General features: G+C 34.4%; 1 protein-coding gene across 1 annotated transcript in view; it reads left to right on the top strand.

Moving 5' to 3' along the window:
- CD2AP (CD2 associated protein) overlaps nucleotides 1-16,835 on the top strand; it is a 156,245-nt gene that overhangs the window by 57,745 nt on the left and 81,665 nt on the right. The window contains exons 3-5 of the mRNA XM_064360990.1: nucleotides 2,970-3,123; nucleotides 13,299-13,399; nucleotides 14,987-15,107. Coding sequence (XP_064217060.1) covers nucleotides 2,970-3,123; nucleotides 13,299-13,399; nucleotides 14,987-15,107 — 376 coding nt within the window. The remainder of the gene's footprint in view (nucleotides 1-2,969; nucleotides 3,124-13,298; nucleotides 13,400-14,986; nucleotides 15,108-16,835) is intronic.

Raw genomic sequence — 16,835 nt, 5'->3', positions numbered from 1 at the left:
TATTTATAGCATTTATCATGAAAAATTTTTTAAAAGATCTTTATTGAAGTATGTATGTACAGTAAGTGGCATCCATTTAAAATGTAAAATTCAGTAAGTTTTTAAACAATTGTATACAACCATAAAACCACTGGCACAGTGAAGATGCAGAGGCTCTATGTGTTTATCAAGAGCTCTTGTGCCATTTTACTGTTTGTTTCTCTCTGTGATTCTACCCCGACAAAACCATTGATTGGCTTTTTAATCTATATATTAGTTTTGTATTTTCTAAGATTTTTAATGTACCGCTTATATTTTATGTCTGGCTTCTTTCAATCAGAATTAGAAATTCATGGATGTTTTTGTGTCTCAATAACGTCTTCATTTTAACTGCTTAGTATTCCATTGTTTATTCATTTGTTGATGGATGTTTGGATTGTTTTTGATATCATACTAAGATAATCAGTTTTTGGATATTTATTACACTGAATTTTAACTGCCTGATTATGTTCTGTAATCTTTTGTAAAGTGTACAATACTGTGAGAACAAAAGACAGTCTCTCTTGTTAATATTTGTATGCCTAGCTGCTGCCTGGTACTAGTAGGTGCTCAATAAGTATTTATGGAAATGCTAAAGAGAAGAAAGGTGATACTGTTTCAAGTAGCACAAATATAAATTTACTTCAGTGTATATTGAACCAGGAGTTTTATTAAGGAGTAGTATTCATTCAGTGTCTTACTTAGTTTGGTATTTGTGGATATGTATTGCTAGAACTGTTTCTCTATTTACAAAGTAATTGCTTTTTTATCTTTTAAACATATAACTGAATGTTATTTTAAAATTTGTGGGTTTTTGCTGGGCAAAACTAGTACCAGCACTCTGGGAGGCTAAGGAGGAAGGATCGTTTGAGCCCAGGAGCCTAAAGACAAGCCTGGGCAACATAACATGATCCTATCTCTGCCCCAAAAATGTGTTTTTTGGTATCATACTAAGATAATCAGCTTTTAAGAGTAAAAAATTTCTTTAAGAATTCTCATTTTCAATTGCTGTGCCAGAGATTCCCAAACTTTCTTGGTTTACACAACACTGTTATTGTCTCTGTCATTATTTCATAATGCTCCTACACCGAAAGAAAGACCTAAGAGTTATACTTACTGTTGAATTCAAGAAACTTAATAAGTGTTTATATTTTAACAAGTTAGCCATTTAAAAATAATACACAGAAACTGAAAGAAAAAAACTTTGTTTTTAATTACAATTATTACTAATGAAATGTGTACACCTTTTGGGCATTGCACAACTCTCAAATCTTGGAAATGGGTAGGTTACCAGTATACTTTCCTGTTCCACATTGATTTTTTAAAAAAAATATAGTTATTAATAATTACAGTACTTTTGCATTGTATTAAAAAACTAGCAGATTATCAGTTCTCAAGTATTTGAAGTATGTTTTTTAAGAATCCTTTTCACAAGATACTTTGAAAGTGATCTGCAATACTTTTATAATCATCGTAAGAATTTATGAACTTGAGATAGAAGTGTTCTGTTGTAAAAGTTAAAAAAAGTATACTTGGTTGGTCACCATGGCTTACTCCTGTAATTAATCCTAGTACTTTGGGAGGTGAGGTGCGAGGATCGCTTGAGCCCAGGAGGTTGATGCTGTAGTAGCCATAATCACATCACTGCACTCCAATCTGAGAGTAACAGAGGAAGACCTTGTCTGGGGGTGGGGGTGAATATATATATATATATAAAACATATAATATATATTACATATTTGTTATGTGTATTATATATATATAAAATACTTGCTATATCAAGTTAAAATTGTTAATTTTAATATGAAATAAGTGAGGTAGGTATCCAGTTTCATTTCCTATTAAATATGGAACATTAGATTTTCATGCACAATGTATTTTAAGATTCTATCTTTCCTAACTTTTTCTGTTTTAAATTAAGTTTGTCTGTTTATGGATTCCCTGTTTTGTTTCATTTATCTGTATGTCTGTCTTTAATGCCAGTAGCACATTGTCTGATTATGTTGTTATGGTTTTCCTTTGTATTTTGGTTAACAAAAAGTCCCTTCTCTTTCTTTTCCTTGAAGTATTTTCACTGTTCATAGTCTTTTGTTCTGTATAAATTTAGAAACAGGTTATTAAATTGCTACTCCAAATTTTTTATATACTTCAATTGCATTGATTTATTACATCAATTTTAAGGGAGAACTGATACCTTTATGATATTGAGTTTTCAGTTACTGAACATGGCATAACTTTGTTTTTGTCTTCTTGTCTTTCAGTAAAATTTTATACTTTTCCATGATGGTTCACATGACTTATTTTATTGCCATGACTTAGATCAAGGGCCATCAAACTACCAGCCCACAGGACAGGTCTGAATACCGTAGCCTGTTTTTGTAAGACCCATGAGCTAAGAATGCTAGTAATGTTATAAATGGTTGGAAAAAATCAAAAGGATAATATATCATGACATATAAAATTATTTGAAATTAAAATTTTAGTGTCTATAAAGTTTATTGGAACATAGTTATATTCATTCATTTAAATATATGATTGCATTTATAGCATACATAACAGTGTTGATTGTTGCAAAAGAGTGTGTGGCCTGCAAATTGTAAAATATTTACTCTCTGACACTTTAAAGAAAGTTTGTCCACTTCTGACTTTGAAGTATTGTTTTTCTTTGTATCTCAGTATCTCAGTGTTTCTTTGTATGTTGGGGTGGGTAATCTGAGTGGGGTTTGAGCCTCTTTTATTTTCTTCTCCAGTTCTGATAAAACTTCACCTCATGAGTCACTGTTACTAAAATGTGTTTTATTCTTCAGATATGTTTGAGCATAGCAAAGGTTGAAAACTATTGATACTATGATTTATATAGTAATCACTAGCTATTTTTTGATATTTTACATTTGAGGATTTAGTATAAATAAAATGTAACTTAGCTTGCCTCTTTATTTTCCCTTTTGTAGGAAGTTAAAAGAGAGACAGAATTCAAAGATGACAGTTTGCCCATCAGACGGGAAAGGCATGGGAATGTAGCAAGTCTTGTACAACGAATAAGCACTTACGGACTTCCTGCTGGAGGAATTCAGCCACATCCACAAACCAAAAACATTAAGAAGAGTATGTAAATAATTCTGCATAATTACATCGAAATAGAAGGATATTTTATAACTGTTTCTAAATTAAGAAAAATTAGTTTAGTCTTTTGTAACTGACTACCATAACTTCTTGCAAATTCTCATGTTACTAGTTATTGCCCTGTGTAGTCAATCTTAACTTTTAGTCATATGCAGTTAATAACATAGGGAATACCCAGTATGAGTAGCTGGCTGCCATCCGTAGGAATTATAAATTAAAGCATGAGGCTCTGTTTTCTTATTTATTTTTCAGACTCTGCTGAATGATTAACATTTTACCTTAACTCTATTCTGCTGATTCTTAGCATAGATAAAAGAATTTTGATAGCACTTTTTCTTCAGTTGTTAGACATCTGAACATAAACATTTCCAAGGTAGTTGGCCCTGCAGATTACTCTTTAAGGATTCGATACTGTGTAAATATGTTAGGAGAACAATTTGGCAAAGAAGGAGAGCATTACATTTGAAATCAGATATAGGTTTGAGTATGTCTTATGACCTCAGAAAGATATTTAAACTCTTGAGTTTTATTTTGCTGCTGTTGAGAAAGTGGTTAAGAAAAAAAAAAAAGACATAATATTGCTTGCTGTTCTCAAAGAGCTTATATTCTTGGAAAAGAAACATATTTAAGGCCAGGTGCAGTGGCTCACACCTGTAATCCCAGCACTTTGGGAAGCTGAGGTGGGTGGACCAGGAGTTCGAGACCAGCCTGACCAACAGAAACCCTGTCTCTACTAAAAATACAAAATTAGCTGGACGTGGCGGTGCATGCCTGTAATCCCAGCTACTTGGGAGACTGAGGCAGAAGAATCTCTTGAACCTGGGAGGCAGAGGTTGCAGTGAGCCGAGATCATGCCATTGCACTCCAGCCTAGGCAACAAGAGCAAAACTCTATCTCCAAAAATAAAAGAAACTATTATTTAAAAAGTGTAAAATATTAGATACGTACAAAGAATTACAATGTTACGGGGACAGATAGCAAATTAACATAGTAAAACCTGAAGATCCTTCAGATATTATGTGTGTGTGTGTATTTTTTTTTTTTTTTGAGACGCATAGGACCTCACTCTGTTGTCCTGGCTGCAGTGGTGCAGTCATGGCTCACTGCAGCCTTGACCTCCCAGGCTCAAGCAATCTTCCCACCTCAGCCTACTGAGTAGCTATGACTACAGGTGCGTGCCACCACACCTGCTAATTTTTGTATTTTTCTTTGTAGAGATGGGGTTTCTCCGTGTTGCCTAAGCTGGTTTTGAATTCCTGGGCTCAAGTGATTTTTCCCTGTTGGCTTCCCAAAGTGCTGAGATTACAGACGTGAGCTACCATGCCAGCCTAGAGATTGAATACTTATTACTGTGGTCAGTTTGATTTAACCCATCTATGCTTAGTGTTCCATTATTGGAATGCTAAGAATGTAGGAGTTATTACTATCCTAGTGCTCAAGGTCATTGCCAAGGTGTGACTGCAAAAATTCAAAAAATTGCAACCTCTGGCATAAATGGGTTAATAAATAGTTAATGAGTATTTAATCACATTTACTTTAAATTAATGTCTTTGAAATTATGGTCTATAAATCCCTGTAGTACAGAATTTCTACAGTAAAGAAATTTTGTTTACGTACATTTCCCAAATTGTGATTGTAAGACTATTAATAATTTTTATAGAGTCCCCTTATGTCTCAATCTATTACTTTCATATGCTGTTGTCTGTCAAGTTTGGGGAAACCTCTACTTTTGGATTATAGCATCCTTTGATTATTTTCATAAAATGAAAACAGGTTGTCATAAAAATGAAACGGATATTATGACACTTAGTCCAATTAAAGGGTTCTATTTGTTTTTTGTTTCTCATGGAAATACAATGTCCAAAGAATATTTACATATTACATGTCCTGCTTTCCAGTATTACTGCTTGAAGGTGGAAAGTTTCTGCAGTTGATGATCTTGAATTCTGAAACTGCTTGGAGATTGGGGGACAAATAAGGGTTTTGTGTCATACAGCTGAACCTCTATATAGAACTTCTGTGCTCAGGGAGAATTTTCAGGCCCATGGGAGGATTTTTCCATGACCTCTGTCCATAGTAGAATCCATTTACAACTTTCTTTCACTCTAGGGATCTATAAAGGGGTAAGTTTCTTCTTAAGTATAGGCTAGACAAAGAGATTGAAGGTTCTGAATATTTTATCACTTTATCTTCTAATAGGAAAGGATATAGTAAATTTACCTTTCATAAGAACACTGGATATAAATTCTTTTTTCTTGTAAGAAGGAAAAATTATTATGCAGTTGGTGCCAGGAAGCTTAGGCTCTTTTTCCCTAAGGATCTTTCATAACTTGTTTTTAAGTACATGTGCTGCAAGGACTAAATTGGTCATTTGGTGTCAGCTAACTTTTAAAGCAGGATGCAGGTTGTTTTTGCTTTTCTGTTTTCCTGTCATTTATGTATTATTTTATGTTCATTAAACTTGATTTTTTTTTTTGATTACTGTTTGGATCATATCTCTAATTCCCAAAATAGATCAATTATTTAAAAGTGGCTCATTGTGTTGTTAAATAGTAGCAGATACAACCAGAACTATTAATATTAATTAAAAAAACCCAAAACCATTGTATTAAATATAAAGTTGATAGTATAAACACTGCAGTGTATATGTTCAGTTTAAATCCCTGTGTGCCAAGACAAAGTGAATCTGTATGTGTTGATTTTTGTCTAAGCCACTAAAAAGGAGAGGTTCAAATAACTAGTATGATGTTGAGTATCCAAAAACTGGATTGGACTAGTGAGCTAATCTTCTCTAGTTTCCAATATATTGGCTTCTTAAGGGTAGTAATGAAGCCATCAAAACTTTTGCTATCATCCATTACTAAGCATGGTAGCTCATTTGATAAAACGAGGAATTATTAATATTTTTTAGAGCAGACATAGAATAGGGTTTTTCAGGAAAAGGTTGATTACTATAAGTTGCTAAAGTCAGAGAAGATAAATTTACATTTCTCAAAGCAAAAGCAGGTTGCAAGTCACATTACTTCTGGCACCCTTGTAAAATCAACCACAAAGATAATGATAAAGTATTGTGTTTAGAGAGTAAAGAATTGACATCTTTCAATGTCAGAATATTAACAGTCAATGTGAGATATTGATAGAAATTTCATTTTACATTTGGAAGAAATCGATGACAGGTGAAATCTCCTGGCACATGTGAGGGAATACATAGTGTTTGTTAACTATATTTTCCTTATTAGTGGAAACTCATGCTACTGCAGAAGTGATTTTTCATCTAATTAATTATTTTGAGTGTAAAATATATATTGAGGTTGATACTGATGGATCACTAGTGTTTATACTGCAAGGGATGATGTTGGACATGAAAAATTAGTAGAAAGAATGCCGGTCTACACATTACTTCACTCCCATACAACATTTGGATTGAAAATAATATATTTTCTTATTTTGAGTCAATGCTGAAGAAAATAGTAACATTCTGAATACTATCAAATTATGTCCACTGACTGTGCATCTTTGCAGCATACCTTTTAAAAAAATGAGCATGGCTCATAGTAGCTCTTTGACATTGAAATATTCTGACTGATAAGGGGAAAAAGACTCACTCAAATGACTAGATCATCTAGGGTTAGAACACTCTACCCTTTTCAACTGGGTAGGGTGTTCTAACTTTCTATTTTAGTTGAAAAGTTTTACAATATCTAGAAAAGTTGAAGGAATAATTGTGCAGTGAACTTGGTATACCCTTCACCTACATATGCTTGTTAACATTTTGTCACATTGACTTTATCTTTATATACATATACTTTTTTAATGGAATCAGTTGAAGGTATGCTACAGAGATCACATTATCTTTTTCTTCATGATAATGATAATGAAGATTTTCTAAAATTTTGAGTGCCTTAAGTAGAACATCTCAGCAAAGTAGGTAGTGTCTTGAACAGCTTTACCCTTTCATTTAATGGTCTAAGCACTATGATATTTTTATTGCTGAGGATAAGAATTTTTTTTTTTTTTGGATACGGGGTCTCACTCTTTCATCCAGGCAGGAGTGCATTGGTACAATCTCAGCTCACTGCAACATCAACCTCCCTAGTAGCTTGGATTACAGGCACATGTCACCACACCTGGCTTATTTTCTCTATTTTTAGTAGAGATGGGGTTTCACTATGTTGGCCAGGCTGGTCTTGAACTCCTGGCCCAAGTGGTCCACGTGCTTCAGCCTCCCAAAATGCTGGGATTATAGGTCCAAGCCACAGCTTTGGGCGAGAACATTTTTTACAAAGATTCAGCTGTATGAATGGCTGATTCATGAATTCATGTAATGAATATTTTATTACATGAAAATGATGTATTCATTTATCATTCGAGTAAGATTCATGGCTGACTCACTGTGTTTCTTAACATTTGATTTTTTGCTTATTGAAGAAATACATTGATTTATATTTATTTATTTATTTATTTTGAGATGGAGTTTTGCTCTTGTTGCCCAGGCTGGAGTGCAATGGCACGATCTTGGCTCACTGCAACCTCCACCCCCTGGGTTCAAGTGATTGTCCTGTCTCAGCCTCCCAAGTAGCTGAGATTACGGGCATGTTCCTCCACGCCTGGCTAATTTTGTATTTTTAGTAGAGACGGGGTTTCACTATGTTGGTCAGGGTGTTCTCAAACTCCTGACCTCAGGTGATCCACTTGCCTTGGCTTCCCAGAGTACTGGGATTACAGGTGTCACCATGCCTGGTGGAGAAATTTATTTTAAAAATTGACTAGTTAAATAAATTTTCATGCTTTAATAAAACCTGAAGATATTTTTCCCTGAGCCAACTGGAAGCAAACACTGGATCAGAAATCCTTTTGCTGCTATTTCTGAAGTTTTAGCATTCAGCCACCCACTTCTTATTTGGGGTATGCTCTTATTTTAGCATTTGATGGAAACATTAAAAACAATAATCTTCAATGAGAAATGGTTTCATAATTTAGGAGCTTTGTTTGATCTGAATATTTACATCTATTTTTCAGACATGAAATACCTAACTATTCTTGTTTATTCACATTTAGAAATTAAGGATTTTCTGTTTTATTAGAAAAAGAACAAGGACAATAATCTTACTGAGTCTGAAATTTGACTTACTGAATCACAATTTGGTTTTGTTTTTAAAAAATACTAAACAGGCATAGTTTTCTGAAATTTTTGAACTCTTGTGTGCTAAATGCCTTTATATCTGTAGATAGTATGATCATGAGAAAAAGTATTAGTCAAGGCAATTAAATCTGCCACATAAAGCTAGGTATGAAGGATGATTCAGAAGTCACAGTCTATTGGAGTGAACATCAAGTTACTATAAAATAGAGATGATAGTCATAGTTTTCTCATAGGATATAAGAGGCATTAATGTGTTAAGTAATTATAAGTGCTTTTTAAATGTTTACAGTTATTCTGGTGTTTTATACTAAGAACTGTATGAAAGACATGTGCAATGATAATTTAGATGAACAGGTAATTCTGTACAGGGTTGTAAAGCAAAGTGTACTGAAGCTTTTCTTTAGGTAGGACATACAAGCACATGGAGATTGGGAGTATAACATTCAAGGAAGAAATGCAGCTTCTGGCAGACCCACAGAAATACACAAGTATATGGTGTTTTAGGGAATAAAAATCTAGTGTGACTAGACTATGTGAGCTATGTCAAAGCACTAAGTAATCTGTAAAGGAGGCAGCATTCTATGGTGGAAAGATAAAAAGCTTAGAAGTGGGCATAATATTCCAGAAGTGGATATAAGTTTAGCTCACTTTAGCTATGTGGTCTTTGATGGATTATTTAACTTCTTATTTTCTTTTTTCTTACTGGTAAATGAGATAGTGAGTGTTAATGCTTTGTTGTGTGAGAGGTGTGAAGAATTTAGAGTAGTGCTGGTACATGAAAGAAATGCAGTATGTTCCTGCCTTTGCTGTATCTCCTTTATTCTCTTCGTTAGTAGCATTACTTACATAATGATTTTTAAAAGACAATTTTTGTACAATTAATTTTTTTATAGATCTGAGAAGTATTAAAAGTTACTTATGATGCAAAAATACTAATAGCTGGGTGTGGTACCTCACACCTGTAGTCCTTGCACTTTGGGAGGCTGAGATGGGTGGATCACTTGAGCTCAGGAGTTCAGGACCAGCCTGGGCAACATGGCAAACCTCATCTCTACAAAAAAATACAAAAATTAGCCCAGCATGGTGGCAAGTGCCTGTGGTCCCAGCTACTTGAGAGGCTTAGGTGGGAGGATCGAGTGAGCATGGAAGACAGAGATTGCAGTGAGCAGAGGTCATACTACTGCACTTCAGCCTGGGTGACAGAGTGAGGCCCTGTCTCAAAAAAAGAAAAAAGAAATACTAGTTACTGTTTTTTTTTTTTTTTTAAATTGGACTTAATTTCATGTATCCTTTTATTGACACCTCTGTTCTTCTTTTTTCTTTTGTGCTTAGCGTGGGTTCTGATACATTGTAGAAATTAACATTTGTTGACCTTGTGCAGTTTGAAATATGAAAAGTCCCAAAATCCCACTTTAATTGTGCTGGCAGTTAAATTAATGGGTGGATTCAGTATAAGCAGTCACCTCAATTTATGAGTGAACCCTATTTAAATATGAAATAATGTGTAATTATCTTTTTTTTTTTTAAATAAATGACTCATAGTTTATGGTAATAATAGCTATTTAGACATTGTTATCCAATGTGACTCTTTTGCTTTGATTAAATGAAACTTTTTTTTTTTTGGCAAATGATTCTATTAATACAAACTACTTGGGAAAAATTATGCTTAGTGTGAGAGGAAGAAATAAAGCTCCTGGTTAAAATATAACTAGGCTGCTCAAACTTCATTCATTTGCCTGGGTGGAGGCTAATGAGTAGTCCAGTTCACCTTAAGTCCAATTTTAAGAGATCCTAAAATTCATGAAAAACAAACCACATTTTTAAAAAGGTTTGAATTTATCAGAAAGATAGAAAGGATTTTCTTCTTGTAAGAGTACCTGGAGCAAAATAGATGCTTCTTTTCAATAATAAGGATCGTTTGCCTCTTGTCCATGAAGTGCTAACCACAAATAATACATTAATGAATATATTTTCTCAAGATCACTGGAACAACTTGCAAAGTTGTAAAGGTATGTAGGGACTCTGTATTTTAAGAGATGAGAAGTTTTCCTGTAGCATTCATAAAACTATTCTTTAAAGTACTTAAAAATTTACTTCGAGATCTGGTGAAAGGTGAAATGTGAAAAACTTTACTGTAAACTCTAGGTTAGTTAAACAATTATGGTCATTGTTTATTTTCTTTGGTTTCTTTTATTATGAAAACTATAATAAAAGGTAGAAATCGATTACTTTAGAAGGGAGAAAAACAACACAGATGTCACTTTCTTATTTGGAGACTCAGTTCTTTTATCTATTTGATGGTTATGTCTGTTTTGTACATCTCTGTGCTATGGTTTGCATATTTCTTTTGTTGTTTTGAGGATACAGTTAGATTACTTTTTTTCTTGATAAACAATCTCGTAGATCCACAGAATGTCAGAGCTGAAGTAACTGTAGTGGTTTTCTAGTTCCACATTGTAATTTTATGGCCCAAGAAATTGATTCCTAAAAACTTTCAGTGAAATAACTAGATAATGACAACTCCACCAGAATATAAGTCTTCTGACTTTCAGTACAGCTGATACTTCTATTGTAGCATGGCATCTTTCTTTACAAAGACTTTATTTGGAGATTATAATTTGATGCAGTGAAATTCTGCCTGTCTAGATTACTTCTTAGGATTCTCCTTTGTTCTCCTCTTTCCTTAGAATCCTTGTATCACCAAATATTACTTTGTTAGTAAAACTGTTTTCCTTGCTCTAGAATATCTGCCACATCTGTTCCACCTTCTTGTATCTTACTCGTATTTCATTGTATAATTCTGTTACCATTTCATCTTTAAAGCCTTCTATATCTGTTCTAGTTCAAACCTGTCCTTTCTAATTTTTGAAATATTTGTACTTTGTATTAACTATTTTACTCTCTCATTACGTATTCAATTTTTATCACTAATCTTTTTTAGTGTGCATGTTTTCTTCTTGTTCTTTAAGTGTGCATTTAATTTATTAAGAAAAATCTTTTTAGGATTGTTGGTGACAGGCTGTTGATGGAATGTTGACACTTTTTTCGACATTGATGCCATATAGCTAGACCTAGATATTTGTTTATTAATTCATTTAAAAATATTTAGCAGATACTGCTGTGGTTTGAATTATGGTTCTCTCCAAAATTCATGTTGAAATTTCATTTCCATTGTGGTGATATTAATAGGTGGGGTCTTTTTGAGAAATGATTAAGGCATGAGGGCTATGCCCTTGTGAATGAATTAGTGCCTTATGAAAGAGGAGCAAGGAACTAGCTTAGGCCCCTTTTTGCCCTTCTGCCATGTGATGACACAGCAAGAGGGCCCTCACCAGACATAAAATCTTCTGGCACTTTGATCTTGGATTTCTCAGACTCCAGAAAAGTGAGAAGTGAATTTGTGCTATCTTTATTACCTAGTCTCAAGTATTTTGTTATAGCAGCACACACAGACCATATCAGATACCTAGAATAAGCCAGGCACTATGTGCAGGGTACATTGCCGAAGACAATAGGGGGTAAGGACAGGGTGCTAGAGTAGCACAAAGGAAGAGTATTTAATTTAGAAAGCTATTTGAAAGTGTCTTCTAAGCCAAGAAGTGAAGATGAGTTGAAGGTAGGCTTCATGGATGAAAATAAAGTTCCTTGACAAAAGAAACAATACATTTAAATCTGAGAAGGAATAGGGTATGCCATTTTCAAGGAATTAAAGATCAAGGTGACTGAATTATTGGGTACAAGACTGAGAATCACCTAGGGATCTTTTTAAAGTACAGACTCTGATTCAAAATTCAGTCTGCTAGGGCTACCATAACAAAATGCCACAGACGTAGTAGCTTAAACAACAGATTTATCTTCTTACAGTTTCGGAGGATTAGAGTCCCGAGATCAAGGGTTGGTTTCTGGTGACGCCTCTTTTCTGGCTTGTAGAGGACCACTGTCTCCTTGTTTTCTCACTGGGTCTTTTCTTTGTATTGGGGAGGGCAATGATGGGCTGATGTCTCTTCCTCTTTTGTAAGGATACTAGTCCTATCTGATTAGGGCCTTAACATTTAGGACCTCATTTAACCCTATTTACCACCCCACAAAGGACTTATTGCCAAACACATTGGGTGTTAGGGTTTCAATATATGAATTTTGAGGGAACTTTTTATTCAGTTTTGAATTTTGAGGGAACTTTTTATTCAGTTCCTAACAAGTAGATGTGGAGTATAGCCTGAGATAGTACGTATCTCACAAGCTCCCAAGTTGTACTGTTGCTGCTGGTCTAAGAAACACACTTTGACTACCAAGAAGTATTCAGCTATACCTGGTCATCTACCCATAGCTGCTTAATGATTCACTTTTAAAGATGGGAGTGAGTCTGAGTTCTCAGTTCTTAGATCTTGAAAAAGGTTGGGAACACAAGTCTGAATGGTTATAAATGATCATTTCTGCATAATTGAAGTTTGTTTGAAAAGCTAAAGTAAAATTATCTTCACATAAGTGAGTTTGATTTTTAGCTGTCTGAAAATAGTTATTAAAGAAGATAAAATACATTGGAGATTTGTACATCTTGCTGCTTCTTTCCACAGACAGTTGTGAAAGTACTAATTTTAAGTAGTATTCCCAGACCTGATTAAGAAGTAGTCTGAAAATCACTGGCCTAGAGGACTTGTCTGTGGTGAATTTGTTGTGCCAAAAGTGTCTTTTATTGTCTGTTTTTTTAGTCTCAAAATGGTAATGGGTGTTTGGATATTTTGCTTTTGTGTAATTAGTGGGATAAGATGTGTAAGCAGATTCTATTTCCTGAAGCCTTACCCTATTTGTAGTTGAATTTATTTGTGTATGAATACATTGTAATATGGGGTTGGGGTAAAAAATCAAACAGGTCTGATTGTGATGAGCTGTTTAGAATGCTCATATGTTCTGTTTTTATTTACTTGTATAACTATAAACATAGCATGTAAATACAGATACTGTTTTTAAAAATGATTTTTCTTAGTCTAATTTCTAATTATGTTACTTTCTTTAGAGACCAAGAAGCGTCAGTGTAAAGTTCTTTTTGAGTATATTCCACAAAATGAGGATGAACTGGAGCTGAAAGTGGGAGATATTATTGATATTAATGAAGAGGTAAGGAAAAAATGTGTTATAGGTAAAGTAGCAATGGTAATTGATGCTCTCTGGATTCTAGAAAAATTAATTGTAAGAATATTAGTCTTTTGTGAGAACTTTTGTCACTTTAAAAATAAAGTAAAATTATGAGGTATAAAGTTTCTTTACTCATCCTTGCTGTATTTATGTATGTATTTGTATTTATTGCCGTTAGGAATAGAAATGCCCCTTTAAAGCTAAAAATTAATGTAATCTAAGTAGTTAAGAACATAAACAAGCCTTTTCTTTGATTCTGAATTTACTGTAGGCACAAAGCAGTGAAATAGAAGCAATTTCGCCTTTTGTGTAATAAAGGAATACAAACTAAAATCTTTTGAAAACCTTTGCCTTGTTTGAATTATTACATTCAAATATTAATAAAAATGCTTTCCTACATTTTGATATCTTAGAATGGGATTTTAAAATATTTTAAAAATAGAGAAATCATGGTGGACAGGAGGCAGAACTAGATTGCAGCTCCCACTGGGATGGACAGAGCAGCATATGGAGGCTCACATCATGAACTTTTGCTCCAGAACCACTTTAGGAATATGTTAGGAAAGCCAAGAGAACTCACAGGAAGCCAATTGCTCCTGCAGGACCTGGGAGATGCCCCAAATACTCAGTCGCAGCAAGACTCACGCAAGGAAAGTCTGAGATCAGACATGCTTAGCCCTGCCCCCACCTAATGGTCCTTCCCTACCCACCCTAGTAACTGAAGACAAAGGGCATATACTCTTGGGAGTTCTAAGGTCCTACCCACCACCTGTTCCTCCCCATACTACACAGCTGATGCTCTCTCGAAAGTGCCATCTCCCAGCAGGAGGCCAACCAGCACAAAAATAGTGCGTTAAACAACCAAAGCTAAGGAGCTTCACAGAGTTCATTTCAACCCCTCCCCTCCGCCCCCTGCCCTGCCATGTCCACCAGAGCAGGTGCTGGTATCCATGGCCGAGAGACCTACAGATGGTTCACATTGCAGAACTCCATGCAGACAACCCCTGGTACCAGCCTGGAGTCTGGTAGACTTGCTGCGTGGCTGCTGTTAAACTCCTGGTCAAGCAGTTTGCCCACTTTGGCCTCTCAAGGTGCTGGGATTGCAGACCCGAGCCACTATGCCTGGCCAGGAAGTTACATTCTTATATAGTCATTATTTTTTTTTCAAATCAAAAATTTCCAGATACTTTAAATAATATACAAATTAAGACACAGCAGTGTTTACAAAAGTGACATTCCTGAAGCAGCTATGTACTTCTTGCTGTTAATAAAGTATATTTGGTTATCTGATAATTGCATGAAAAGTACTTCATAGATTGTGCTTGATTGCAAATTCTCATTGTAAATATTGCAAAGTGCTGTTGATATATGGTTAATCCCATATATGAATAATCCACTAAAATTTAATATACTTAAAATATATTTTCTTCATTGTGTTTTAAATTTTAAAGGGTTTATTTCACAGTGCTAATTTTGTGCTCATTTGCTTTTGTAACTTAATTTTCCCATAGAGTGAAGATTTTCAATTAACAGAAGTTTTTATTACTTTTGAATTGTGAACTTTTTCAGGTAGAAGAAGGCTGGTGGAGTGGAACCCTGAACAACAAGTTGGGATTGTTTCCCTCAAATTTTGTGAAAGAATTAGAGGTAACAGATGATGGTGAAACTCATGAAGCCCAGGACGATTCAGGTAGACTATTTTTCAAAATTTTAATTGTTTTATATAAACTTTATATATCATCTAGTGTTTTATTTTGTATTTTTTTGAAACTCTGTTCTTTTGAACTTTCAGTCAGCTTCAGTTAATCTACTTTAAAAAAATAAATTATGTTGGGGACCTAAACTAAACTAAATATCTAGTCAAATAATTTAATATTTTTCTTTCTCTGATTTCTGCTTTAACCTTAAGTAACTCTTTAGTACGCTCATTTAAAAATGATTCATCTTAGGTTATCTGATTTCTTCCTAGTAAAGATATATGTGTTTTTGGTCTGCCCAATTTGCAAATGGCCTGTTTTAATACTTCAGAAATTTTAGAAATAAGAAACGATCTTACTTTTGTTGTTTTCTACATTGAATATAGAAAACACTATGTTGAATAGGAGTAGTGAGAGAGGGCATCCTTGTCCTGTGCCAGTTTTCAAAGGGAATGCTTCTAGCTTTTGCCTATGCTATTTGCTGTGGGTTTATCATAAATAACTCCTATTATTTTGAGATACGTTCCATCAGTACCTAGTTTATTGAGTGTTTTTAGCGTGAAGTCATGTTGAATTTTATTGAATGCCTTTTCTGCATCTATTGAGATAATTGTGGTTTTTGTCATTGGTTCTGTTTATGTCATGAATTACATTTATTGATTTGTGTATGTCGAATTAGCCTTGCATCCCAGGAATGAGGCTGACTTGATCGTGGTGGAAAAGCTTTTTAATATGCTGCTGGATTTGGTTTGCTGATATTTTATTGAGGATTTTCACCTCGATATTCATCAGGGATATTGACGTGAAATTTTTTTTTGTTGTGCCTCTGCCAAGTTTTGGTATCAGGATGATGCTGGCCTCATAAAATGAGTTAGGGCGGAGTCCCTCTTTTTCTTTGGTTTGGAATAGTTTCAAAAGGAATGGTACCAGTTCCTCTTTATACCTCTGGTAGAATTTGGCTGTGAATCTGTCTGGTTCTGGGCATTTTTTGGTTTGTAGGCTGTTAATTACTGCCTCAATTTCAGATCTTACTGTTGGTCTATTCAGGGATTCAACTTCTTCCTGGCTTAGTCTTGGAAAGGTGTATGTGTCCAGGAATTAATCCATTTCTTCTAGATTTTCTGGTTTATTTGCATAGAGGTGTTTATAGTAGTCTCTGATGGTAGTTTGTATTTCTGTGGGTCAGTGGTGATCTCCCGTTTATCATTTTTTATTGTGTTTGTTTGATTCTTCTCTCTTCTTTATTAGTCTGGCTAGTGGTCTATCTATATTGTACAATTTTTTTTTTTTAACAGGCAGTGTCTCTCTTTGTTGCCGAGGCCAGTGTGCAGTGACATGATCATAGTTCACTACAGCCTTAATCTCTAGGGCTCAAGTGATTCTTTCCTCTCAGCCTCCCGAGTAGCTGGGACTGCAGGCATGTATCACCATGCACAGCTAATTAAAAAAAAATTTTTTTTAGAAATGGGTCTCACTAACAGGTTTCAGACTCTTAGCTTCAAGTAATTCCCCCACTTCAGCCTCCCAAAGTGCTGGGATGATAAATGTGAGCCATCACATCTGGCCTAGAAAATGAATTTTAGAGAAAAAAGGTAGATAATATTTTAAAATTTAATCCATGATTGTATTAAACATAATTGATAAAAGACTTCTAGAAATCATTGTTAAGATTATTACTAAAGTTAATGTTCTGTGTTTCTCATTGCACCACTTTAGACTTC

The sequence above is a fragment of the Aotus nancymaae genome, unplaced genomic scaffold (genome assembly GCF_030222135.1).
Source record: "Aotus nancymaae isolate 86718 unplaced genomic scaffold, 86718_ANA_hifiasm-v0.15.2.pri h1tg000040l, whole genome shotgun sequence".
Lineage (NCBI taxonomy): Eukaryota > Metazoa > Chordata > Mammalia > Primates > Aotidae > Aotus > Aotus nancymaae.
This window is presented reverse-complemented; position numbering and strand designations above follow the sequence as displayed.